The sequence below is a fragment of the Leopardus geoffroyi genome, chromosome C2 (assembly GCF_018350155.1).
Source record: "Leopardus geoffroyi isolate Oge1 chromosome C2, O.geoffroyi_Oge1_pat1.0, whole genome shotgun sequence".
In the NCBI taxonomy this organism is placed as follows: Eukaryota; Metazoa; Chordata; class Mammalia; order Carnivora; family Felidae; genus Leopardus; species Leopardus geoffroyi.
In genome coordinates this window covers 140,506,873-140,532,385 of record NC_059333.1, presented here as the reverse complement: position 1 = coordinate 140,532,385, position 25,513 = coordinate 140,506,873, and the positions used below count along the sequence as shown (strand labels likewise).

Here is a 25,513-nt window from a genome sequence, read left to right as displayed (position 1 = left end):
ATTATTATTATTTTTGTTATCTTGATGTACAATCAGTGGTGTTTGATGTTACTATTATAATTGTTTTGGTGCATCATGAACTGTGCCCATATAAGACAGTGAACTAAATAGATAAATGTTGTGTGTGGTCTGGTCTGACTGTTCCACCAAATAGGCTGTTACCCCATCTCTTGCCCTCTCCTCAGACTTCCCTATTCTCTGAGACACAACACCATTGAAATAAGGCCACTTAATAACCCTACAGTGGTCTCCAAGTGTTCATATGAAAGGAAGAGTTGCACATCTGTCACTTTAAATTAAAAGCTAGAAATGATGAAGCTGAGTGAGGAAGGCATGTGGTAGCTGAGATAGGCTGAAAGCTAGACCTCTTGCACTAGTTAGTCAAATTATGAATGCAAAGGAAAGTTCTTGAAGAAAATTAAAAGTGCTGCTCCAGGGGCGCCTTGATGCCTCAGCTGGTTAAGCGTCCCAAGTCTTGATCCCAGTTCAGGTAATAATCTCAAAGGTTCTGGGGACTGAGCTCTGTGTTGGGCTTTGCACTGACAGGGTGGAGCCTGCTTGGGATTTTCTCTCCTCCTCCTCCTCCTACTACTCTTCTTCTTCTTCCTCTCTCTCTCTCTCTCTCTCTCTGTCTCTCTCTCTGCCCCTCCTCTGCACTCTCTTTCTTCTCAAAATAAGTAAACTTTTAAAAAAAGTGCTGGGGTGCCTGGGTGGCTCAGTTGGTTGAGTGTCCAACTTCAGCTCAGGTCATGATCTCACAGCTTGTGAGTTCTATCCCCGCATCAGGCTCTGTGCTGACAGCTCAGAACCTGGAGGCTGCTTCAGATTCTGACTCCCCCTTTTCACCTCCCCTTCTCGTGTTCATACTCTGTCTCTCTCAAAAGTAAACGTGAAAAAAAAAAAAAAAAACCTGCCGCTTCAGTGAACACACTGATTGCCTTAGTGCTGATATGGGGAAAGTTTTAGTGGTCTGGATAGAAGATCAAAGTAGCCATACAGCATTCCCTTAAGCCAAAGCCTAATACAGAGCAAAGCCCTAACTCTTCAATTCTGTGAAGACAGAAAAGGTGAGGGGGCTGCAGAAGAAAAGTTTGAAGCTAGCAGAGGTTGTTGGTTCAAGAAGTTAAAGAAGCCATCTTTATAACATAAAAGTGCAAAGTGAAGTATCAAGTGTGGTTGTAGAAGCTGTAGCAAATTATCCAGAAGATCTTGCTAAGGTAACTAATGAAGGTGGCTACACTAAACAATAGATTTTTAGGGGCACCTAGGTGGCTCAGTCGGTTGAGCGTCTGACTTCGGCTCAGGTCATGATCTCACGGTTTGTGAGTCTGAGCCCCGTGTCGGGCTCTGTGCTGACAGCCCAGAGCCCGGAGCCTGCTTCGGATTCTGTGTCTCCCTCTCTCTCTGCCCCTCCCCCACTCATGCTCTGTCTCTCTCTCTCTCTGTGTCAAAAATAAATAAACATGAAAAAAATTAAAAAAAAAAATAAACAATAGATTTTCAGTGTAGATGAACAGCCCTATGTTGGGAGAAGATGCCGTCTAGGAGTTTCATAGTTAGAAGAAGTCAATGCCTGACATCAAAGTTTCAAAGGACAGGTTGACTCTCATTAGGGACTAATGTGGCTGGGGCCTTTATGTTGAAGCCAATGTTCATTGACCATTCTGAAAATCCTAGGGCCCTTAAGAATTAGGCTAAATCTACTCTGCTTGTAATCTATAAATGGAAAAACAAAGCCTAGATGAGAGCATATCTGTTTACAACATGGTTTACTGAATATTTTAAGTCCACTGTTGAGACCTACTGCTCAGAAAATAAAGACTCCTTTTAAAATATTATTCATTGACTATTCATTGACTAGTCACCCAAGAGATATGATGGAAATGTACAACAAGATTAATGCTTTTATACCTGCTAATACAACATTCATCCTGTAGCCCATGGATCAAGGAGTCATTTTGACTTTTAAGTCTTACCATTTAAGAAATATATTTATTTTGTAAGGTTATAGCTACCATAGGTCATGATTCCTCTGATGGATCTGGGCAGAGTATAGGTTGAAACTTTCTGGAAAGGATTTACCATTCTAAATGCCATTAAGAACATTTATGATTCATGGGAAGAGGTCAAAATACCAACTTTAACAGGAGTTTGGAAGAAGTTGATTCCAACCCTCAAGAATGCCTTTGAGGGGTTTGAGACTTCAGTGGGAGAAGTAACTCTGGATGTGATAGAGCAAGAGAACTAGAATTAGAAGTGGAACCTGAAGATGGGGCTGAATTGTTGCAATCTCATGGTAAAACTTTGCTGATGAGAATTTGCTTCTTCTGAATGAGCAAAGAAAGTGGTTTCTTGAGGTAGAATCTACTTCTGTGAATGTGCTGTGAAGATTGTTGAAATAACAACAAAGGATTTACGAGTATCACATAAACTGAGCTGATAGAAGCAGCAGCAAGGGGGTACCTGGCTGGCTCATTTGGAAGAGTGTGTGACTTTTGATCTGAGCATTGTGGGTTTAGCCCCACATTGGGTGTAGAGATTACTAAACAAACAAAAACAGGGGCGCCTGGGTAGCTCAGTCTGTTGTGTGTCCCACTTCGGCTCAGGTCATGATCTCACAGCTCGTGAGTTCGAGTCCTGTGTCAGGCTCCATGCGGACAGCTTGGAACCTGCTTTGGATTCTGTATCTCCCTCTCTCTCTGTCCCTCCCCCGCTCATGTACTGTCTGTCTGTCTCTCTCTCTCTCCCCTTCAAAAATAAGTATTAAAATTTTAAAAACAAAACACAGCTTAAAAACAAGGTTTGAGGGGAATGACTCCAATTTGTGTGTGTGTCTGTCTCTCTTTTTTTTTTTTTTTAAGATTTTATTTTTATGTAATCTCTATACCCAACATGGGGCTCGAACCTACAATCCTGCGATCAAGAGTCGCATGCTCTACCAACTGGGCCAGCCAGGTGCCCCAGACTGACTCCAATTTTTGTAAGAAGTTCTGCTGTGGGTAAAATGCTATCCAACAGCATTGCATGCTACAGAAAAACTCTTTGTGAAAGGAAGAGTCATTTGATGTGGTATACTTCATTGTTGTCTTATTTCAAGAAATTGTCACAGCCACCCCAGCCTTTAGCACACTGATCAGTCAGCAGCCATAAACATTGAGGCAAAACACTCCACCAGCAAAAAGATTACAGCTCCCTGAGCTGTAATGGTGATGGTTAGCATTTTTTAGCAAGAAAGTATTTTTTAAAGTGTAAATTTTTTTTAGACATAATGCTATTGCATGCTTAATTGACCATTGTACAGTTCTCTGAAAGGGAGAGAACTGTATATGCACAATGATCTCCAAAGGCCAAAGGAGACAGAAGACTGAAGAAAAAGGCCAACAAGTTCAGCTTGACAAGAAATTGTTTACTAAAGGGACTGGCAGACAGAAATGTGTCTTGGGTAGCTACAAGTAGGTCTCTGCAACCCCACCTCCCATAAGACCTGCTTTTACAGCCCTAGCGGCTGAGGAGTACAGGCTGGGAGACCACCTAGGAAGAAATGTTTGAGAATCATAGTAGTATCTCCAGAGTAGATCAAGGACGTTAGCCCCAAGGATATGGTTAAACAGAAAAAGTGTGCGTGGGGGCTGGGGAGGACTGTGCTTAAGAAGGCTTCAGATCACAGAGCGGTCATCATGGCAGATTTGTCCAAGATGGTGTTAATTTGGTTCACACCTTACGCCTCTCCAGTCTGGCTCTTATAATCTCCCATGCCCACCTCTTTTGCAGTATTCCCTGAGCCATCAGAGAGGGGCTCTTGGCAGTAGGTTTCTTTACCAGACTGTGTTCAAGTTGAAGACCTAAGCCACAGCAGCAAACAGCAACAGAAGAGACCTATGAAAGGGGAGCAAACCACATATACAGCATGAATCCCATTCTAAACTGCCCGTGTATGTCCATGTCCATTGTAGAAAAGGGTTTCCTTCACCAGAACAAGAGAAGCAGCAGGCTAAGGATAAAAGAATAAATGTTTAGTAGGTACTTGTCTGGGGAGATCCTCTCCCTCTATTGAGAAGATTCTAGTACCTTTGCCCTTTGTCAGGAGCACAGAGGTGGCCTGAGGTGCATGAACGGGAGGGACCTATCAGACCTGTTGCCCAAGGGCCAAAGAGTCTATCTGTACATGTAAAATTCAAGGTGCTGCAAACAACCATGTTAGGTAACTAACTAGAGTGCCTTTTGGTAACAGTGCCTGTCTGGAATTTGTTATATTGACTGTTTTGGCCCCAGCTCCAGTAGGATCAACAGGGACCGCTTCAGCTGTCTGAGACATTTCTCACACTCTAATAAGAAATAGCCTATCCATTCTGGGGAAAGTTGTCATTCTAACCCCGTTCAAGTGTCCCTTTGCCCAGGAGAATGGGCTGAGCAGTCTGGAGCCACAGTTGTCTCTGGGCTGCTGTGAACTCAGCAACCAGCCTCTCAGGCCTCATTTTCTGGATGGCACTAGCCCTAGGCATGCTGGTTTTGGTACCTAACCATGAGTATGGGGTGGTGCTACAGCTAGTCTCTGTCAAATTTAACAAGTGTGTGGCTTCTGGCAAGGCTTGTCCGTCCATGCAACTGTGGTATCTGTAAGAGAGTTCTGAGTTGAGCTTTAAGAAGGCCATTCGAGGGGTGCCTGGGTGGCTCAGTCACTTAAGCATCTGACCGTCTGACTCTCGACTTCGGCCAGGTCTTGATCTAAGGGTTGTGAGTTTAAGCCTTGCGTTAGGCTCTGTGCCAGGCATGGAGCCTACTTAAAAAAAAAAAAGCCATTCTTCTTTCAGTTAGCCTGGTGGTATGTGGATTGTAGGGTAAATGAAACCACCAATGTATATATATATATTTTTTTTAACCTAATTTATTTATTGTTAAATATGAAATTTATTGTCAAATTGGTTTGCATACAACACCCAGTGCTCGTTCCAACAGGTGCCCTCCTCAATGCCCATCACCCACCCTCCCCTCCCTCCCACCCCCCATCAACTCTCAGTATCAGATTTTAAGAGTCTCTTATGGTTTGCCTCCCTCCCTCTCTTTATCCCCCTGCTTCCCCTCTCCCATGGTCTTCTGTTAAGTTTCTCATGATCCACATAAGAGTGAAAACATAAGGTATCTGTCTTTCTCTGTATGACTTATTTCACTTAGCATAACACTCTGCAGTTCCATCCACGTTGCTACAAGAGGCCATATTTCATTCTTTCTCATTGCCAAGTAGTATTCCATTGTGTATATAAACCACAACTTCTTATCCATTCATCAGTTGATGGATATTTAGGCTCTTTCCATAAGTTGGCTATTGTTGAAAGTGTTGCTATAAACATTGGGGTACATGTGCCCCTGTGCATCAGTATTCCTGTATCCCTTGGGTAAATTCGTAGTAGTGCTATTGCTGGGTCAAAGGGTAGGTGTATTTTTAATTTTTTGAGGAACCTCCACACTGTTTTCCAGAGCGGCTGCACCAGTATTCCCACCAACAGTGCAAGAGGGTTCTTGTTTCTGTACATCCTCTCCAGCATCTATAGTCTCCTGATTTGTTCATTTTAGCCACTCTGACTGGCGTGAGGTGGTATCTCAGTGTGGTTTTGATTTGAATTTCCCTGATGAGGAGCGATGTTGAGCATCTTTTCAATGTATATTTTTATGAGCCCAGTCCTACATATCATGTCCAGTGAAATGTGTTCCCCTATCACAATCTATCCTTCGAGGATATCTGTACATGACACTGAGTTCTAGGGCATTGATGGTGGCATTAAAAAAAAATGTTTATTTTTGGGGCGCCTGGGTGGCGCAGTGGTTAAGCGTCCGACTTCAGCCAGGTCACGATCTCGCGGTCCGTGAGTTCGAGCCCCGCGTCAGGCTCTGGGCTGATGGCTCAGAGCCTGGAGCCTGTTTCCGATTCTGTGTCTCCCTCTCTCTCTGCCCCTCCCCCGTTCATGCTCTGTCTCTCTCTGTCCCCAAAAAATAAATAAACGTTGAAAAAAAAAAAAAAGCTTTAAAAAAAAAATGTTTATTTTTTATTTTTGAGAGAGAGTGTGAGCGTGGGAGGGGCAGAGAGAGGGAGGGATCCAAAGTGGGCTCTCTGCTGACAGCAGTGAGCCTAATGTGGGGGCTCCAACTTACAGTGAGATCATGACCTGAGCTGAGTTCAGACACTCAACCGACTGAGCCACCCAGGCGCCCCTGATGGTGGCATTTTGATTGGCCCTTTTATAGGGAAGGGCTTACCTGAGTCCAGTGGCTGTATCCACACAAGTTAGAGTGTTGTTTTTCCCTTGATTCATGGGTAGACGGCTAATATAACCAATTTGGCAGTCTAAAACCACTTGGATCACATGATGTATGTGTCCTGTGTGTGGAACTGTCCTAGGTCTCATGGGAGCATATCAGTCAGTTACTGATGGCTGCCAGTATGTCAATATAGCAAAGGGGCATGCCAGCTCCCTTTGCTAGGTTCCAACCCACCTTAGCACTGCAATGCCCAGTGTGTTTATAAATACATAGGGCCAATTCTGAACTTTGTATGGAGGTAAGGCCCCTGGTTTTTGCTGAGGTGTCTGCCTCAGTATTCCTAGTGGGTGAGACAGGCCTATGTGCTGAGACATGGAAAATAGTTTGGGAGGGAGCAGGGTCCTTTATTCCACATATCCTTCCATAACCCCCCCATAATGGTTTCTATAAAATTTTCCATTCATCCCGAGCTCATTGGGCCTTTATAGACAGCCCAGCTATCCATGCAGAGGGTAAGGGGTCAAGATTCGTGCATACATACCATCCAGGCAGCTCTCAGTTCAGCCCATTGGCTGCCTTTATTATCTCCAGTCTCAAACAGGATAGTATCAGTCGGGTTGGATTGCTACCGTAGCTCAGTGACTGGGATTCCTTGTAGGGGAGCCACCCATACACCAAACAGCTTCAGGAATAAGTTTTGTGCTTTCCTTTACTTGTCTGGCGGTCTCTCTGTAGGAGGCTCTTGGGGGATCATTAAAGGTTTCATATTCTACTGGCTCCAAGATACCATGTAATTCAGCTCCTAGGGGACCAGTGGGGTGGACACTCTGTTGTTGTAGGTAAGCATGCCATTTTTGCAATGTAGGGGCTTGTGTTATGGCAGTTTCATTCTTGTGAATGTACCATCTAGCCTCCCTTTATAGGCAACCCAGTTGGACAGTTACTGGAAGAGTGGCAGTTAAGGGCTCCACTTGCTGAAGGGCCTTATAGACCCCCCCCATACTTGTTCAATAGGAAAATATGGTATCTTTATTCCCTTGCAGAGTTGTGACCAAAAGTTCAACGGTTAACTTCCCATGCTGCCAAAATGCCCAACTCATCCCATTTAGTGGTCACATTTAGGGTCATGGAAATACTAGTAAAGTAATTTCTTGTGGCCTGTGCTTGAGCAACTAAGAGCTTGGTCAAAGCCAGCTTGATGTTCTACCCGATGCCAGTGGGCTTCCTTTTTTACCAGATGGTATAGAGAGTGCAGGCATTTTGCTAAATTGGGCTAGAGGCCCTCCAGTACCCCACTGGGAACACTTGCAGTTGCTTAATGTCTTAGAGATGGGAAATTATTGAATGTTGTCAGTCACAGAGCCCAGTATAAGAAGCCTTAACCTGACCAAGTAACCTGCCAGAACTTTACTGCTGGTCCAGGGCCTTATACTTTTTCTGTGGATTGATGGCACATCCTTGCTTGTTCACATGAGTATAGAGATTGTTCAGTAAGACTGTAACAGAAGTTTTCAGAAGTTAGAGTGACATCATTGATACAATGAAACCTTTTAACTGTGAATGTGGTCGATATAAAGACAAAATATGAGCAGTCCTACCATGACAGATAGTGGGGCTGTGCAAATATCCTTGTGGCAATACCTGGAATGCCCATCGTCAACCGTCTCATGTGACTCGGGATGTGAAGGAATGCTAAAAGTGTTGGCTAGGGCGCCTGACTGCTGCATTTGGTTAAGTATCTGACTCTTGATCTTGGCTCAGGTCATGATCTCGTGGTTTGTGAGTTGGAGCCCTACATTGGGCTCTGTGCTGATGTGTGGAGCCTGCTTAGGATTCTGTCTCTCCTTCTCTCTGCCTCTCCCCCACTTGTGTGATCTCTCTCTCTCTCTCTCTCTCTTTCTTTCTTTTTCTGTCTAAAAAATAAATAGGGGTGCCTGAGTGGCTCAGTCTGATTAAGCACCTGACTTTGGCTTAGGTCATGATCTCACAGTTCATGGGTTCAAGCCCCTTGTCGGGCTCTGTGCTGACAGCTCAGAGCCTAGAGCCTGCTTAGGATTCTGTGTCTCCTTCTCTGTCTGCCCCTCCCCCACTTGTGCTGTCTGTCTGTCTGTCTCTCTCTCTCAAATATAACATTTAAAAATAAACAACCAAAAAAAGTGTTGGCTGAATCCAAAGCCATATGGTAAGAGCCTACACCATACACCATTCAGCGATTTGGGTAATATTAGGGATAGCAGCATGTATTTAGTTCTTTATAATCAGTGGTCATTCTCTAGGTGCCATCTGGTTTCTTCACAAGCCATACAGCCCTATAATAGGGATTTCGTGCTGGCTTGATTATTTAGTGGTAGATATAGCCTCAAATCCTCCTAACAACCAGTATTGCTTTACATTGACAACCTGGGGAGGGGGTAACACAGGATCCCAATTTGAATTTCCCTTTAAGACAGTTTCAATTACCCTAATTCGAAAGTGAAATTCTCCTACGGAGTTTTGTAGTGTTTTTTCCCAGGAGAATATCTATGCCGAATCTGGTCTCCAGTATTGATTGCAAAATTGAAAACCTCATACGGAACAGTTTTGCTTTTATTCTCAAGCGCACTCTTGTGCCCATCATGCTTACGCTTTTCCCTCTATAATTATCAGTGACTGTCTAGGTCCCTGAGTGACATTCTGGATTGCCACAAATTAGGGTGCATTCTGCTCTGATATCCACTGAGGCCATGGCTTTTTGCTTATTTTTTAGTGTCCACGAAGTTGTGAACTATACTTGGGGCCTCTGGTTGCCCCCTAGGCTCTCACATGGAAACAATCTTGGTTCCAACCCTGGTCTCTCAGGCAGGGGTGTTCCCAGCCCCTGTAAGAAGTCACCTGTGGCCGGACACCTGGGTGGCTCAGTAATTTGACCATCCGACTCTTGATTTTGGCCCAGGTCATGATCTCACAGTTTGTGAGTTTGAGCCTTGCATCAGGCTCCACACTGACAGAGTGGAGCTTGCTTGGGATTCTCTCTTTGTGCCCCTCTCCTGGGAGTGAGTGCATGGGTATGCTCTCTTTCTCAAAATAAGTAAATAAATAAACTTAAATTTTAAAAAGTCACCTATGGCTTAGTTTTGTTTTTTTTTTTTTTTTTTTTCTTCCAGAGGTGGCATGGAGGGCAGTGGCCTAAATTGCTCAGCAGGAGTACATTTCTTCCATAAAGCCACTAGAACGTCATTTGGTTGGCAGTCTTTTCTCAGTTTATGTCCACTGCCTGTAGGTCATGCCACGTTTGCTTTTGGGTTACCCTAATGGTGCCTTTGTTTTAGATTAACCTTATTTTTTTTTCATTTATTTTTTTAATGTTTATTTGTTTTAGAGAGAGAGAGAGAGAGGGAGGGAGGGAGAGACAGTGTGAGCAGGGGAGGGGCAGAGAGAGAGAGGGAGACACAGAATCTGAAGTAGGCTCCAAGCTGTCAGCAGAGCCTGACGGGGAACTCAAACTCGCAAATTGTGAGATCATGACCTAAGCTGAAGTCGGATGCTTAGCCGACTGAGCCACCCAGGTGCCCCTACCTTCTTATTTCTGATAACTTTAATTACATATATTATTTAGAATTTTTAACCCTCAGAAACCTTAATTTCTAATAAAAACTTAAGTAAGCAATTGTGAGCTGTTATACCAGCATTCTTTAAATTTATGATATAAATTTAAATTTATGATTTTATAATTTCTGGAAGCTTGTGCCTTTTAAGCTTTTCAATATAGCATTAACACATCTTTTAGTTCCTCTGGAATAAGCCAGAAGTAGGTAAACCTGTGTTTAGTAATGTTTCATTATTTTATTAGCAAATGATCTAGATATTTGATGAAATTAACTTAATTCATCACTTAGCAAAACTTTAAGGTTTCAAGGTACCAAGTGGATTTGGGAAACTAATTAAAAAGTTTACCTAAAACTTTTTTTTTTCTTAAGTTTATTCATTTATTTTGAGAGAGCGAGCAAGCGGGGGAGGGTCAGAGAGAGTGAGAGACAAAATCCCAAGCAGGCTCCCTGTTGTCAGTGCAGAGCCCAACACAGGGCTCAAACCCATGAACTGTGAGATCATGAGAGCCGAGATCAAAAGTTGGACACTTGACCAACTGAACCACCCAGGCACCCCTACCTAAAATTTTTTTTATCTACTCAGTCTATCTGTTCTTACCAATTATGTCTAGATTACCTGTGAAAATTTCATGAGACATCAGACAAAATCAACCATCATTCTAAGTCATTTTTGCTGACAAACTACAGTAGATAAACATGAACTTAACTAGTAAATTTGATTATTTAAATTGTTTGATGTTGAAAACTCTAAGGATATGCCTGTTGTAATTAAGCCAACTAACTTAAAACTTTTTTTTAAAACAAATTTTAGCAATACTATCCAGAGGTGGAAAATAGCACATAACACATACATACAGATACATGTGAACACACACAGAGACTTTATAGCTTCTGTTTTAAAATGACTGTCATGAAATAGGTACAAAACTCACTCATAAATGTAGGAGCTAAATTTATTTTTTGGTAGATAGAATAAGGTAAGGTAACCTGTCTAGATGGCTTAAGCTTTTTCCACTTATATTTGGAGAAGACACTAAAGATTTGTATGTCTATTTATTTGTTCATTCAGCTTCATGGGCTGAGCATGAAGCCCAATTTGGGACTTGAACTCACAAATCTGAGATCAAGACCCTGAGATCAAGACCTGAGCAGAGATCAAGAGTTGGACACTTAACCGACTAAGCCACCCAGGTGCCACAAGATTTGTATGTCCTTTTAACAGCGAGAAAACCAAATTCTAATCTTGCACCAGCTTTTGATATTAAAGTAAATTCATTTTAGTCTTAGCTTGACCACACAATTCCTTGTCAAATATTCTTTTCCACAAACCTTCTACAACTTTCTACATTCTGATTTTGTCATTTTTTTCTCTTGAGACCATTAGATGCTTTTTAGGACAAAATTACTTTTTTATTCCCCAACAAAAAAGCCTCTCCATTTCTCATACCTTCTACTGAAAACACATCCTACGTTACTGGCATACAAAAATGTTTCCCATGAGTTCCATGGTTTAGCATCCCAGTCTGGCTTCAAATGATGGCTATAATCTTGGGTCACTGCATTTTATGCCCCATAAGACACACAAAGTGATAACAGTGAAGTCTTGATTTGTGTATCCTGGGTTTAGATATTATCTACCAAGTTAGAAGCCAAAAGGGATGTGGATAGTCTCCTTTCCTTTTCCAATTGTAATTCTTTTTCCAACTGCCTTATTTCCTTTCTGCCACTAGCTAGGCGTTGTTGGCCACCCCGAAGGACCCAGAGGAGTGGCCAACCCACCACAGCCACTGCTTGGTGGCCTTCCTTACCTCAGTGGGTCATGTGACTTTCTAATAGCTCTAATCCATTTGGCATTTTCAGGGTGTCCCTGTACTCCTGCAACAGTCCACAGGCATCAAGCAAACCAATTATGCCTTCCCACATCGATGTGGTTGCCCACCCCAGGGTTTCCCCCAACAAAAACTTCATTTCTTGCCCATTTTTCAGTCTCTGGGCTGCTCCTGGCTGGCTTGCCAATTGTTCTATGAAAGGGAAGTATATGCAAAATGATCTCCAAAGGCTAGCAGAGCCATAAGACCAAAGAAAAAGGCCAACAAGTCCAGCTTGACAAAAAAATGGTTTATTAAAGGGACTTCTGAAGAGTAGTCCCTCTTGGGTGGCTCTAAGACAAATAGGTTTCTGCATCTCCACCTTCCATAAGACCTGCTTTTATAGTCCTAAAGGCTGAGGAGTACAGGCTGGGAGACCACCTGGGAAGAAATGTTTTGAGAATCATGTCTCCAGAGCAGATCCAGGTTGTTATGACCCAAGGGTGTACTTAGGTGTGAAGCGTGTGGCTCAGCAAAAAGAAAGAATGAGGTAGGGAGACTGCTCTAGAAGGCTTCAGATCACAGAATGGTCGTGGTAGATTTGTCCAAGATGGCATTAGTCTGGTTTCACACAATAATGTAACAGAACTTTTATATGCCCTGGGGAATCAAAAAATTAATGAGACTGACTTTATTATGATACTCTATTTTTTTCCCTTCAAATTTTTTTAATGTTTATTTATTTTTGAGACAGCGCTAGCAGGGGAGGGGCAGAGAGAGAGGGAGACACATAATCTGAAACAGTCTCCAGGCTCTGAGCTGTCAGCACAGAGCCTGATGTGGGGCTCGAACTCATGAACCGCGAGATCATGACCTGAGCCGAAGTCGGACGTGTAACTGACTGAGCCACCCAGGTGCCCTTCCCTTCAAATTTTTATTTTAAGTTGATCTATTTATTTTGAGAGAGAGTTGGGGAGGGGCAGAGAGAGAGACTGAGAATCCCAAGCGGGCTCCATGGTGTTCTCACAGAGCCCGATGCAGGGCAGAACTCCTGAAACTGTGACACCATTGACCTAAGCTGAAACCAAGACTGAGCTTAACCAACTGAGCCACCCAGGCACCACTGTGATACCAACTTTATTTATTGGTCTGGAATGGAACCAGCAATATTTCCAGGATATGTCTGTAATGTATGTATGTCTTATTGGTATAGGATGTTATCTACATGATTTTATTTATGGATATAGTTCATATTTAAATATGAAGATAGTTCCTTGGACCCTACCATACTTACCCTATAAGCCTTTCTACTTACTATTCGTTAACATACAAAGTATTAATCTTCCCTTAATTCCCTTATCAACAAATGATTCTGGAATACTCTCTGTGTACACAGAATGGTTCGTTTCTCTCAAGGATGTCCTAGGCTACTGGAAGAGACAAAACTTGCACAAATGGAGTGAAGGAAATTGCATTTTAAAAGGATCGCTCAGGCCAGGGGTACTGGCTCATTCAGTTGAGCATTGGACTCTTGATTTCAGGGTTGGGAGTTCAAGGTTCATGTTGGGTGTGAAGCCTACTTAAAAATAAATAAATGATTAGGGCACCTGGATGGCCCAGTACATTGAGCACCCGACTTCAGCTCAGGTCATGATCTCATGGTTCATGAGTTCGAGCCTGCATCGGGCTCGTTGCTGTCAGCCTGTCAGTGCAGAGTCCGCTTCAGATCCTCTGTCCCCCTCTCTCTGCCCTTCCCCCACTTATGCATGTGCGCTCTTGCTCTCTCCCTCTCTCTCTCTCAAAAAATAAAACATTTAAAAAATGAATGAATGAATGGATCACTCAGGCCAGAAGAGAACAGAAAGTAGGACATCAGTTATGAAATGAGTTAATTCATTCATTAAGCAAGCATTTACTAAGGGCTTTCTCTAAGTCAATTTTGTTCGTCCTCAGAGCTATAAAGACAGATTAGCCCCAGTCCTGGCTTTCAAAGAGTTTACACTCTCTGAGCTTTTGAGGAGACAGATAAGGAAAGATTTAAGTATAAAAATCACAAGGCCCAGCAGAAGCAGAAAGTTGGGAAGGGGATAATCAGGAAAAGATCCACAGATTAGACATTTCAGTGAAGTCTAGGAAGGATACAAGGTCTTTTACCAGGTGTTTATTGAGCTTAGTAGTTCAGATGAAGATAAACCAATGGGAATGAAGGAGGCAACGGATTAAGCAGGTGTTTAGGCAGAGAGTGGCTAATTTTTAATAACTTTCACCCACTTTCCTTGGTCAGTGAGAACTCTGAAGACTGCCCAGGTGGATGGGGATCAAGGGAAGAAAGCAAGGAGGAGGAACAGGTATGGGGAGGAAAGATAAGTTTTGTTAGTTTGAAGTACTTGCATAACATTCACATATAAATGCCCACTCCGTATTTGGGAACTAAAGCCTGGTGCTCAGGACTAGACTGGACATGTCACTTTTTGAGTCCCTTAAACAGACCCTGGAAATACTGGAAGTTTTACAGAAAAAAGGCAGCACGGTTACCCCAGGTCCAGTGTTTGGCTCTGATGGGGAAGAAAATGGAGCTACTTAGTTGTTCAAGCTACTTTTAAAATCAACATTTAGGGGCACCTGAGTGGCTCAGTCAGTTAAGCAACTGACTTTGGCTTAGGTCATGATCTTGCAGTTCGTGAGTTCGAGCCCTGCGTCAGGCTCTGTGCTGATGGCTCAGAGCCTGGAGCCTGCTTTGGATTCTGTGTCTCCCTCTCTCTTTCTGTCCCTGCGCATGCTTTGTCTCTCTTGCTCTCAAAAATAAACATTAAAAACAATTTTTTTTTAAATAAATAAAATCATCATTTAAATTCTACAATTTTGGTGCTAAGTTCTTTGGTAACAGTTACTTTTTTTTTTTTTTTTTTTTTTTTAATTTTTGAGACAGAGAGAGACAGAGCATGAATGGGGGAGGGTCAAAGAGAGGGAGACACAGAATCTGAAACAGGCTCCAGGCTCTGAGCTGTCAGCACAGAGCCCGACGCGGGGCTCGAACTCATAAACTGCGAGATCATGACCTGAGCCGAAGTCGGCCACTTAACCAACTGAGCCACCCAGGCGCCCCAACAGTTACTTTTTAAAAATATGTAATTGTGGGGGCACCTGGGTGGCTCAGTTGGTTAAGCATCTGACTTTGGCTCAGGTCATAATCTCGAGGTTTGTGGGTTCGATCCCTGCGTCAGGCTCTGTGCTGACAGCTTGGAGCCTGGAGCCTGCTTCAGATTCTATGTCTCCTCTTTCTTTGCCCCTCCCCTGTTCGTGCTCTGTCTCTCTCTCAAAAATAAATAAACATTAAAAAGAAAAAAGTACATAATTGTGGGGCACCTGGGTGGTTCAGTCTGTTGAGCATCCAACTCTTGATTTTGGCTCAGGTCATGATCCCAGGGTTGTGGAATTGAGCTCCATATCAGGCTCCATACTGAGTGTGGAGCCTGCTTGGGATTCTCTCTCTCTATCTCTCTCTCTCTCTCTCTCTCTCTCTCTCTCTCTCTCTCTCTCTCCCCCCCCCACCCCCACATTCTCTTTCTCTAAAATAAATAAAAGTTAAAAATAAATATATGGGAATGCTAGCTGGTGCAGCCACTCTGGATAACAGTATGGAGGTTTCTCAAAAAACTAAAAATAGAACTACCCTACGACCCAGCAATTGCACTACTAGGTATTTATCCAAGGGATACAGGTGTGCTGTTTTGAAGGGACGCATACACCCCCATGTTTATAGCAGCACTATCAGCAATAGCCAAAGTATGGAAAGAGCCCATATGTCCATCGATGGATGAATGGATAAAGAAGGTGTGGTATATATATACATGGAGTATTACTTGGCAATCAAAAAGAATGAAATGTTGCCATTTGCAACTACGTGGATGCAACTAGAGGGTATTATGCTAAGTGAAATTAGAGAAAGACAAAAGGCATATGACTTGACTGATATGAGGACTTTAAGAGACAAAACAGATGGACATAAGGGAAGGGAAACAAAAATAATATAAAAACAGGGAGGGGGACAAAACAGAAGAGACTCATAAATAGGAGAACAAACGGTTACTGGAGGGGGTGTGGGAGGGGGGATGGGCTAAATGGGCAAGGGACACTAAGGAATCTCCTGAAATCATTGTCACACTGTATGCTACTAATTTGGATGTAAATTTAAAAAAAATAATTAAAAAAATAAATTTAAATTTAAATTAAAAAAATCAAAATATAGAATACTGTCATTGCCAAATTTTTATTTCTACTTATATTTCTATACAGAAGAAATATTTTTTAATACCTCTTTGTCCATTCAGTATAACAACTACCTTTTACTTTTAAAGAAGTTAGTAAATGGAAATATGATTCTTACATATAGTCAATAGGGAAACTTCTAGAAAGCCAACCAATAAAAGTATAAGAAAATACCCAACAATTGGTACTGAGTTATCCAAAAAGAATAATTTTTTCTTTATTGAGGTATATTGGACTTCATGTTTTGTTAATTTCAGGTATACAGTATAATGGTTCAATAAAAGAGTAATTTCTTTTTAATCCTAGGAATGGAAGATTGTGAAACGATGGAAGATGTATATATGGCTTCAGTGGAAACGGATCGGGGAGTAAAGGAACAGTTACATCTTTATGATACCAGAGGCTTACAGGAAGGTGTGGAGCTACCAAAGCATTATTTTTCATTTGCTGATGGCTTTGTTCTTGTGTACAGTGTGAATAACCTTGAATCCTTTCAAAGAGTGGAGCTTCTGAAGAAAGAAATTGATAAGTTTAAAGACAAAAAAGAAGTAAGTAGTTTTGTTAAAAATGTTAACTATGAATTGCAATACTATTTAAATTGTAGCTTGGACATTTGGGCAGTTAAAATATTCTAATAGCATAAAATTGTATTCGTAGTATCTGTAATCTTCATAATATTTTTTCTTAGCCCAGAAAATAAGGGATTAAATGAGTTCATTCAGGACCTGCATTTGACTTTCTGCTTTTGCATGTTACTGTGTGCAGGCTGAATTTTAGTGACACTATATCTCAAGTACTACATAGTTCACTTCATATTGTTTGGAATCACTGTTTCCTAGGGCTCTCTTTGTCTCATTGGCTAAATAGGATTCTTGTTTTCTGCCTTACAAAAAGAAAAAAAAACACTAAAACAAAACAAAACAAAACAAAGAGGAAGAAGAAAGAAATGGAAAAAAAAGATTGGATTCTACTCATTTACCGTTTAGAATAAGATCCTTACCAAGGTCTGGCTTACGTGTCTCCTTTTCATCTTTATCATTTTGTTCCTGTTACTGCACTCCAGGGACACTGGTCTGTTTTTTGTTTTTTTCAACATGATGATTTTGTTTCTCTGTTAAGTCCTTGCTTATCAGTTGCTGGTTCCCTCCCTGGAACTCTTATCTGCAGGTAGATTTTTCTCCCTGTCTTCACTTAGCTGACTCCTTATCATCTAAGGAACCATATAATGTTAGCAGCACTGGTTAGATGTTCTTAACCTAGAAATTTTAAGAAATAATAGAGATCGAGGGCATCTGGGTGGCTTAGTTAGCTGAGCATCCAACTTCAGCTCAGGTCATGATCTCGTGTCCGTGAGTTCGAGCCCCTTGTCAAGCTCTGTGCTGACAATTCAGAGCCTAGAGCCTCCTTCAGATTCTGTGTCTCCCTCTCTCTCTCTGCCTCTCCCCCATTTGTGCTCTCTCTCTCAAAAATAAATACACATTAAAAAAATAGAAAACAAAAAAACCCCCCAAATTATAGAGATCCCTTACACAGTTCCCCTAATGCTAACGTTGTACAAGACTAGTTAGCATTTATTTATTTATTTAATTTTAATTTCATTTATTTTTTAAAATTTACATCCAAATTAGTTAGCATATAGTGCAACAGTGATTTCAGGAGTAGATTCCTTAGTGCCCCTTGCCCATTTAGCCCATCCCCCCTCCCACAGTAACCCTCTGTTCTCCTATTTATGAGTCTCTTCTGTTTTGTTCCCCTCCCTGTTTTTATATTATTTTTGTTTCCCTTCCATTATGTTCATCTGTTTTGTCTGTTAAAGTCCTCATATGAGTGAAGTCATACGATTTTTGTCTTTCTGTATTTGCACTTAGCATGATACCCTCCAGTTCCATCCACGTAGTTGCGAATGGCAAGATTTCATTCTTTTTGATTGCTGAGTAATACTCCATTGTATATGTATATACCACACCTTTATCCATTCATCTGTCGACGGACATATGGGCTCTTTCCCTACTTTGGCTATTGCTGATAGTGCTGCTATAAACATGGGGGTGCATGTGTCCCTTCAAAACAGCACACCTGTATTCCTTGGATAAATACCTCATAGTGCAATTGCTGGGTCGTAGCGTAGTTCTACTTTTAGTTTTTTGAGGAACCTCCATACTATTTTCCAGAGTGGCTGCACCAGCTTGCATTCCCAAAAACTAGTTACCGTTTATGCAGTCAAGATACAGAACATTTGCATCACTGCAAGGATCCCTCCTGTTATCCTTTTTTGTCACACCCACTTTCTTCCCATCCCCACCCCCTCTTAATCCCTGACTAATCTGTTTTCCATTTCTATAACCTTGTCATTTTAAGAGTGTTAACATAGATGGAATGATATGTATGTAACTTTTTGGTATCAGCCTTTTTCACTCAGCATAGTTCTCTTGGAGGGTCGTCCAAGTTATTGCATGTATCAGTAAGTAGTTCATTCCTTCTTATTGCTGAGTGATGTTCCAGGGTGTTTATGTACCAAAGTTTGTTTAACCATTCACTTGTTGAAGGACATCTGGGTTGATATTATATTGTTTTGAATACTTACTTGCTTTGTGAATAGATCATAATCACTAGGTTCAGTTTTCAAAAGACATAGAGGCATCTAATGAATGCTGTCCTCACACCTGTTTCCCATTTTTCCCATCTAAACAGATAAATTGTTACTTTTTTTCTGCGGTATCCTTCATATTCTCCTCCCTGCCCTCCGAAAGTTGAAAGAGGGGCTCAATGTGCACTCCTATTTGATACTTGAATCTTGGCTCTGCTTCTCAACTTACTGCCTCAGTTTCCTTAACCATAAAATAGGGATAATAATAGTACCTTTCTCAGATGGTTGTTAGGGAGCTTTAAGAAACACATACCGGGGCACCTGCGTGGTACAGTCGGTTAAAGATCTGACTCTTGCTTTCAGCTCAGGTCATGATCTCAGGGTCTTGTGAGTTTGAGCCCCCTGCCTTTTGGGCTCTGGCTTGGCCTCTGCGCTGGCTGACAGTGTGAGCCTGCCTGGGATTCTCTGTCTTCCTCTCTCTCTGCCCCTCCCCCACTGGCACTACCTCTGTCTCAAATAAATAAACTTAAAAGACATTCATTCAGTGAATGCTTATTGAACAACTACTGTGTGCCTGGCATTGTTTTAGGTAAGGCACAGGGAATACAATAGGCAGCAAAACAGAGTTCCTGTTCCCATAAAACTTCTGATTTGGGAGTGGGAGAAAGACAGTGAGCGGGATGCAAGGGTACTATTTTCTGTAAGGTGATCTGGGAAGGCCTCCCTGATAAGGTGACTTTTAGCAGAGATTTGAAGGAAGTGAGAGAGGAAGCCAAGCCCATCTGGAGGAGGAGTGCTCCAGGTGGAGGCACTAGCTGGTGCTAGGGTCTGGAGAAGTTTGCATGTCATGTTCAGGAACAGCTGTGAGGCCAGAGTGGGCTAGGAGGAGTATGGGAGGAGATGAGGGCAACACTTTGCATCACAAGCCATTGGTTTTGAGCAAAGGAAAGACCTATCTCGCTTAGGTTGCATTTATTTATTTTCATGTTTGATTTAAAAAATCGAATAGGTCACGTTTGCTCATGGTTCAGAAATAAAAATGATCTATAAAAAGGGCCATTGTGAGCTCTAGTTTCCCACTTCTGTCCTCAATCATCAAGTTCCTTTATCTCAAGCATGCTCTTTATTCATTCATTCATTCATTGTAAACTCTATGCCCAATGTGTGGCTTGAACTCATGACCCCGAGATCAAGAGTCGCATGCTCCACTGAGCCAGCCAGGCATCCCTCAAGTATGCTTTTTAAGTATTTTACCACTTGTTTTGGGGCTTCCTTCTAGCATTTCTTTTTTCTTTCTTTTTTTAATGTTTCATTGTTTATTTTTGAGAGAGAGAGAAACAGAGTGTGAGTGGGGTAGGGACAGAGAGAGAGGGAGGGAGACACAAATCTGAAGCAGGCTCCAGGCTCTGAGTTGTCAGCACAGAGCCTCATGCAGGGCTTAAACTCACAGACCATGAGAGCAGACCTGAGCTGAAGTCAGATGCTTAACCCACTGGGCCACCCAGGTGCCCCTCAACGTTTCTTTATATAAATACAAGTAAATAGGAATATACATATAATCCCCTCCCCGACCTTCTTACACCAAAGATAGCATAATGTTCTGCACCTTGCATTTTTCATGTAACGTATCTTGGAGTCCTTTCCGTATCAGTACTCAAGATTCCTTTTTTTTTTTTTTTTTTTTAAACTGATGGATACTCATTGTGTGATAGATCATACTTATTTAACCAGTTCGAAATTGGTGGACAGTTGGGGCTATTTTATAATCATTTGCTATTATGAACCATGGTACAGTGAACAATGTCTCACGTTTATTAGTTTGTACGCTTTAGGGTATAGTCGTAAGATCAGCTGAAATGGAGCTCTTGAATCAAAAGATCCATTGCTAAGTGACTTTCCATATCAATGGTATGAAAATGCCGGTTTTGCAGTCTTGACAACAGTGTGTGCTTGTGGATCCTGTGAATCTTCTGGGTGAGAGGCACTGGGTGGCTCAGTCAGTTAAGCATCTAACTCTTGATTTCAGCTCAAGTCGTGATCTCACAGTTCATGAGTTTGAGCCCTGCGCCACTGATAGTGCAGATCCTGCTTGGGATATTTGCTCTCTCTTTCTCTCTCTCAAAATAAATAAACTTAAAAAAAAAAAAAACTTCTGGGTGAATATGGTACCTTATTTCATTTTCCTTAACATGAATAAGGAAGGCTAAGCATCTTTTGACTTGTTTTAAAATATTCATTTTGGCTGCTGTGGTGACAGTAGACGACATAGGGGACAAGGTGAGAAGCAAGTTTTGTGAAATGTAATTGTTCTGGAGCACTTAAAACAGTTACCAGTTGGAGAGTTGAGAAGAAACCAACAAAGGAGTCTAAGAAGTGGCCAGTGAGATAGAAAAACCAAGAGATATGTCGTCTCAGAAGGCAAGGGAAAGTCAGCACTTTAAAAAGTAGGGAGGGTTGCCTGGGTGTCTCAGTCAGTTAAGCGTCCAACTCTTGATCTCGGCTCAGGTCATGAACTCATCGTCAGGAGTTCGGGCCCTGCTTCAGGCTCTGCACTGACAGCGCAGAGCCTGCTTGGAACTCTGCTTGTGATTCTGTCTCCGTCTCTCTGCCCCTCCCCAGTTCACGCTCTCCCTCTCTCAAAATAAGTAGTAAACAAAATAAACAAAAAGTAGGGAGTGATCAAACCATGTCATGGTGCAGATAGGTCAGAAAAGCTGAAGACACAGAAGTGGCCAGGCTTTAGTTAACTTGGGACGTCTTAACAGTTGCAGCAAAACAGATGAAGTTTGATTGGACTGGATATAAGAACTGGACACAGCAAAGATAGCTCTTTGAGAATTTTTAGTCAAGGGTAAATATCTTGTCCTATAAAGGGGAACAGAGGAGCTGGAGAAGGATGTGTAAAAGAGGGCTTTTTCCCCCCTCCCCAGATGACAGCTAGTGTTCATATGCCAATGGAATGCTTCAATAGAGAGGAGAAAATGGATGATATAGGAGAGGGGGTTAATTGCTGTAGTGACATCTTGTCCAGGGTAAAGAGGATGGAGTCTAGATGGTAGGTTATTAGATGTGTTGGTGGATGCAAGTGAAAGTTCTTTTAATTGCTTCTGTCTTCTTACTGAAATAGTATAGACATCAGCTGAGAGTCAGGTGTGGGAAGGCAGAGATGTTGGAGGTTGGAGAAGAGAGCCAAGGTAGGAGCTGTTGTCTAGTTGCAGAATATATGGATGGAATATTAATATATTTACTAGAGAACACCAGCTCACTTAAAGTCAGTGGTTATGAATTGGGACCAGTCAGCAGAGCTGCTTTCTCTCTCCATGTGGTATAGGTACAGTTCAGTTAAGAGTTACATTTAGGGGCATCTGGGTGGCTCAGTCGGTTGAGCATCCGACTTCAGCTCAGGTCATGATCTCATGGCTTGTGAGTTTGAGCCTCGCATTGGGCTCTGTGCTGACAGTTCAGAGCCTGGAGCCTGTTTTGGATTCTGTGTCTCCCCCTCTCTCTGCCCCTCACCTGCTCATGCTCTGTCTCCCTTTTTCTCTGCCCCTCCCCTTCTCTCACTCTCTGTTTCTCTCGAAAATAAATAAAACATTAAAAAAAAAAAAAAACTTTAAAAAAGTTACATTTAGGATGGGGATTGGTGACCAAGAGAATACAATGGGATGATGATGTAAGCTGGGCCGGGAACTGAGGACAGGAGAAGGGTTGAAGAACAGTGATAAAGGTAGGAGAGCCAGTGGACTGTAGATCCTTCTGGTGTTTAGGATTGTTGCAGTTAGGGTGTAAGGCACGAACTAGAAAGGTAGAGTGGGATTGGGATTCCTGGAATTAAAGACCACGAAGGGGAGTGATTATAATGGCAAGAGCTAGGATGTGTAGAGGAGTGGATGGCCAAAGTCAGGAGGATGGTTAGGCTATTTGGAGAAGTCAAGGAATGGAGAGAGAAGGCTATTGGAAGGGTCATCCATGTGGCTAGTGAGTCACTAGGAATTACGATAAAAGTAGTGTGGGAGTGACAGTGGGCCAGTTCTGTAATGAGTAGCAACAAGGTGGGGGTGGGAAACAGGCAGTCGGTAGTACAGACTAGTAACACCAGCCTTCACTTTCAGGGTTCTTCGGGAAGGACTTTATTGGAGACAGCAGTGAGGGATAAGGAGGATACCCTTTACATCCCCTGTGCCCCCCGTGGTGGTGAGAGTACGGTTTCAAGTAGGCAGGGTGACGGGAACATTGAAAGCAGAGATGGGAATGGAGGAAGGAGACTTCGTTAAAATCCGGGGCGACATGCAACAGTTTCTACAACTGGACAGGAGAGGGAGATGGGAGGTCAGACTAGGAGATACATGTGAAGATGAAAATCTGGGTGATGAACAATGACAGGAGGGCCTGAAGGGACAGATCCTGTTGAGAAATGAAAGAGTAGGAGACTTGCCCAAACCCCAAAGCTCTAGGGCCTGCTGTTCCATCCTACCAGGAAGGCATAGTCTAACTGGAGCGCGGGGAGCCCACTCAGCTTTGAGGCAGAAACACAGCAGTGGCTTGAATGTCCTAGTTCAAAGCTGTTCCTTACGGGTACCTTCTCTAACAATTCTTACTGCTCCTCTTCTACCTTTCATTATCTTGTTTTATTGTCTTTACAGTCGAGGGTCTGAAAATTGGATATCATCTCCCTTCCCCTCCCCACTGTGCTTTGACTGCTTTGCGACTGCTGTGTACTGGTGGTCTGAAATTGCATGGTGTGCATTAAGCATTTAAAGCTTAAGTGCATGATTGATTGCCTTACATTTAGTGTAAAATGCTCCCATTGGTCCATATATTCAACAGATTATTTAGTGCTTGCATCAGGCACTTGTCTAAGATCAGGAATATGAACAGAGTAACAGTTCCTGTTCTCATGGAATTTAGGTTCTAGGGGTGAACTCTCACAGCTCCAAGAGTCCATAGTTTTTAAAACATGTAATGCTGATTTCCTAAACAGCAGGTATAACCACTGAAATGCAGACACATTTCAAGTTATTACCTGTATTTTTAAAATTTATTTTTAATGTTTACTTTTGAGAGAGGGAGAGAGACAACATGGGTGAGGGGCAGAGAGAGAGGTCAGAGGATCCGAAGTGGGCTCTACATGGACAGCAGAGAGCCCGATGAGGGGCTTGAACGCACCAACTGTGAGATCGTGACCTGAGCTGAAGTCAGACACTCAACGGACCAATCCACCGAGATGCCCCTGGATTTTAGATAGTAATATCCACAAGTCTAGCTTCCATTCATACCTGACTTGAGTAACTTTCACCCACTGTTCCTTTAAAATGTTTCGTAGTTGGCAGGCTGTAGAGCATCTGCATTTCTAACCAAAATGTATTCAGGCAGAGTGAGGTTAATACCTGACCAACTTGATGATTCAAGTCACATCTGAGGATGTTTTGAAGAAGCATTCTGTTCAGTGGGAGTTTTCTTGATTTCTCTCTTTTGTCTGGCAACACATGTTGGCAAAGTGTAATCTTAATATTTTCCTTTCAGGTAGCGATTGTTGTGTTAGGAAACAAAATCGACCTTTCTGAGCAGAGACAAGTAGATGCTGAGGTGGCACAGCAGTGGGCAAGAAGTGAGAAAGTGCGACTGTGGGAGGTAACGGTTACGGATCGGAAAACTCTGATTGAACCATTCACTCTGTTAGCCAGCAAACTTTCCCAGCCCCAGAGCAAATCAAGCTTCCCTTTGCCTGGGAGGAAAAACAAAGGGAACTCTAGCTCTGAGAACTAAAAATCAATAATGCTACAATCGTTGGATAGTGATTGCCTTTAAGTGTTTGTGAACATATTTAAAATAGGCCATTTATCTACCTTTGGCTCTTAGGCAACGTTTAAGGAATTAATTTAATGCACTTTAGGTTGTAATTAAATCATTTGGACTAAGTTTATTGTCTGATAGGAAATATTTGCATTGTCATTGCTTGAAACCTGTCCCTGAAATTAGCACCTTTGTATTTATATTTTTGTTGCACTTGTCAAAACAGTAGAAAAATAAAGTTTGGGTAGTATGCGGATAGGAGTAGCTCCGCTACCCCTAACTTGTTTCAGAAGCCATTTTTCTGTGTAACTTTATGCACACTTCTTAGCTCAAACAGAACTTTGTTTTTAAGGTCATTAATCTTCTAATGTCTAGAAATACAAAATGACATTTTTAGATCAAACAGTAAACTTGGGTGTTAAACTAAATCTTATCTTGTGGAGACCTTGCTAAATGGAACAAAACCTACCTGTGATTTAGCTTTGTTCAAATTATATGTTTAGCATGACTTGAGGTAGGGGGTGGTGTAAGTATGTTTAAAGTGTTTGCTCTTTCTTTAGAAAACTGCTAATAAGCACTTAAGGACACTCAAGCTTCCATTTCCACAAGTAATGCTGTCCCTTCTGCAGTCATGCCCTGGATACTCAGTCATGTGGAATAGAATGTATCATAAAAATATTGGACTGCAGGTAGTCTTCTGGTTAGATAGCTGAATGTGTGCTGTGTTATTCTTTGAAAATTCTGGCAATATCTGAGCACTGGGACTAACTGTATTTTGCAAGTTGGCAATATTGTAACTAATTTTAAAAGTAGGAAGCAAGCTATTGTTTTGACTGGGAAAGCAGTTATTTGATTTCAATGTAAAATATGAGGGGCACCTGAGTGGTTCAGTGGGTTGAGGGTCCAACTCTTGATTTTGGCTCAGGTCATGATGTCATGGTTTTTGAGTTCAAGCCCTGCGTGGGGTTCCACCCTGGCAGCGCAGAGCCTGCTTGGAATTCCCTTTCCTTCTCTTTCTGCCCCTCCCATGCTCCCTTGTTCTTCTCTCTCTCAAAGTAAACTTAAAAAACAAAAACAAAAAAAAAATGTAAAATATGAAATAAGCTGTTCAGCATTAACACATCTAGTAAACTGTAACTTAAAAAAAAAACAAACTCTATCCCCACTGTGGGGCTTGAACTCACAAGCCGAAGACCCCAAGATCAAGTCTCATG

General features: G+C 42.2%; 1 protein-coding gene across 11 annotated transcripts in view; it reads left to right on the top strand.

Moving 5' to 3' along the window:
- Nucleotides 1-25,513, top strand: part of NKIRAS1 (NFKB inhibitor interacting Ras like 1) — a 45,186-nt gene that overhangs the window by 14,204 nt on the left and 5,469 nt on the right. For 6 of the 11 annotated variants that reach the window (XR_006700935.1, XR_006700936.1, XR_006700934.1 and 3 more), the window contains exons 3-4: nucleotides 16,226-16,467; nucleotides 24,030-24,137. Coding sequence is in view for 8 of the 11 variants with exons in the window: in XM_045436305.1 (XP_045292261.1) it covers nucleotides 16,226-16,467; nucleotides 24,030-24,137 (350 nt within the window). In the remaining 3 variants the exon portion in view is untranslated. Of the gene's footprint in view, nucleotides 1-12,708; nucleotides 12,841-16,225; nucleotides 16,468-24,029; nucleotides 24,728-25,513 lie in introns of those variants that run through there. The other 5 variants (XM_045436301.1, XM_045436299.1, XM_045436300.1 and 2 more) reach the window with 3 other exon arrangements.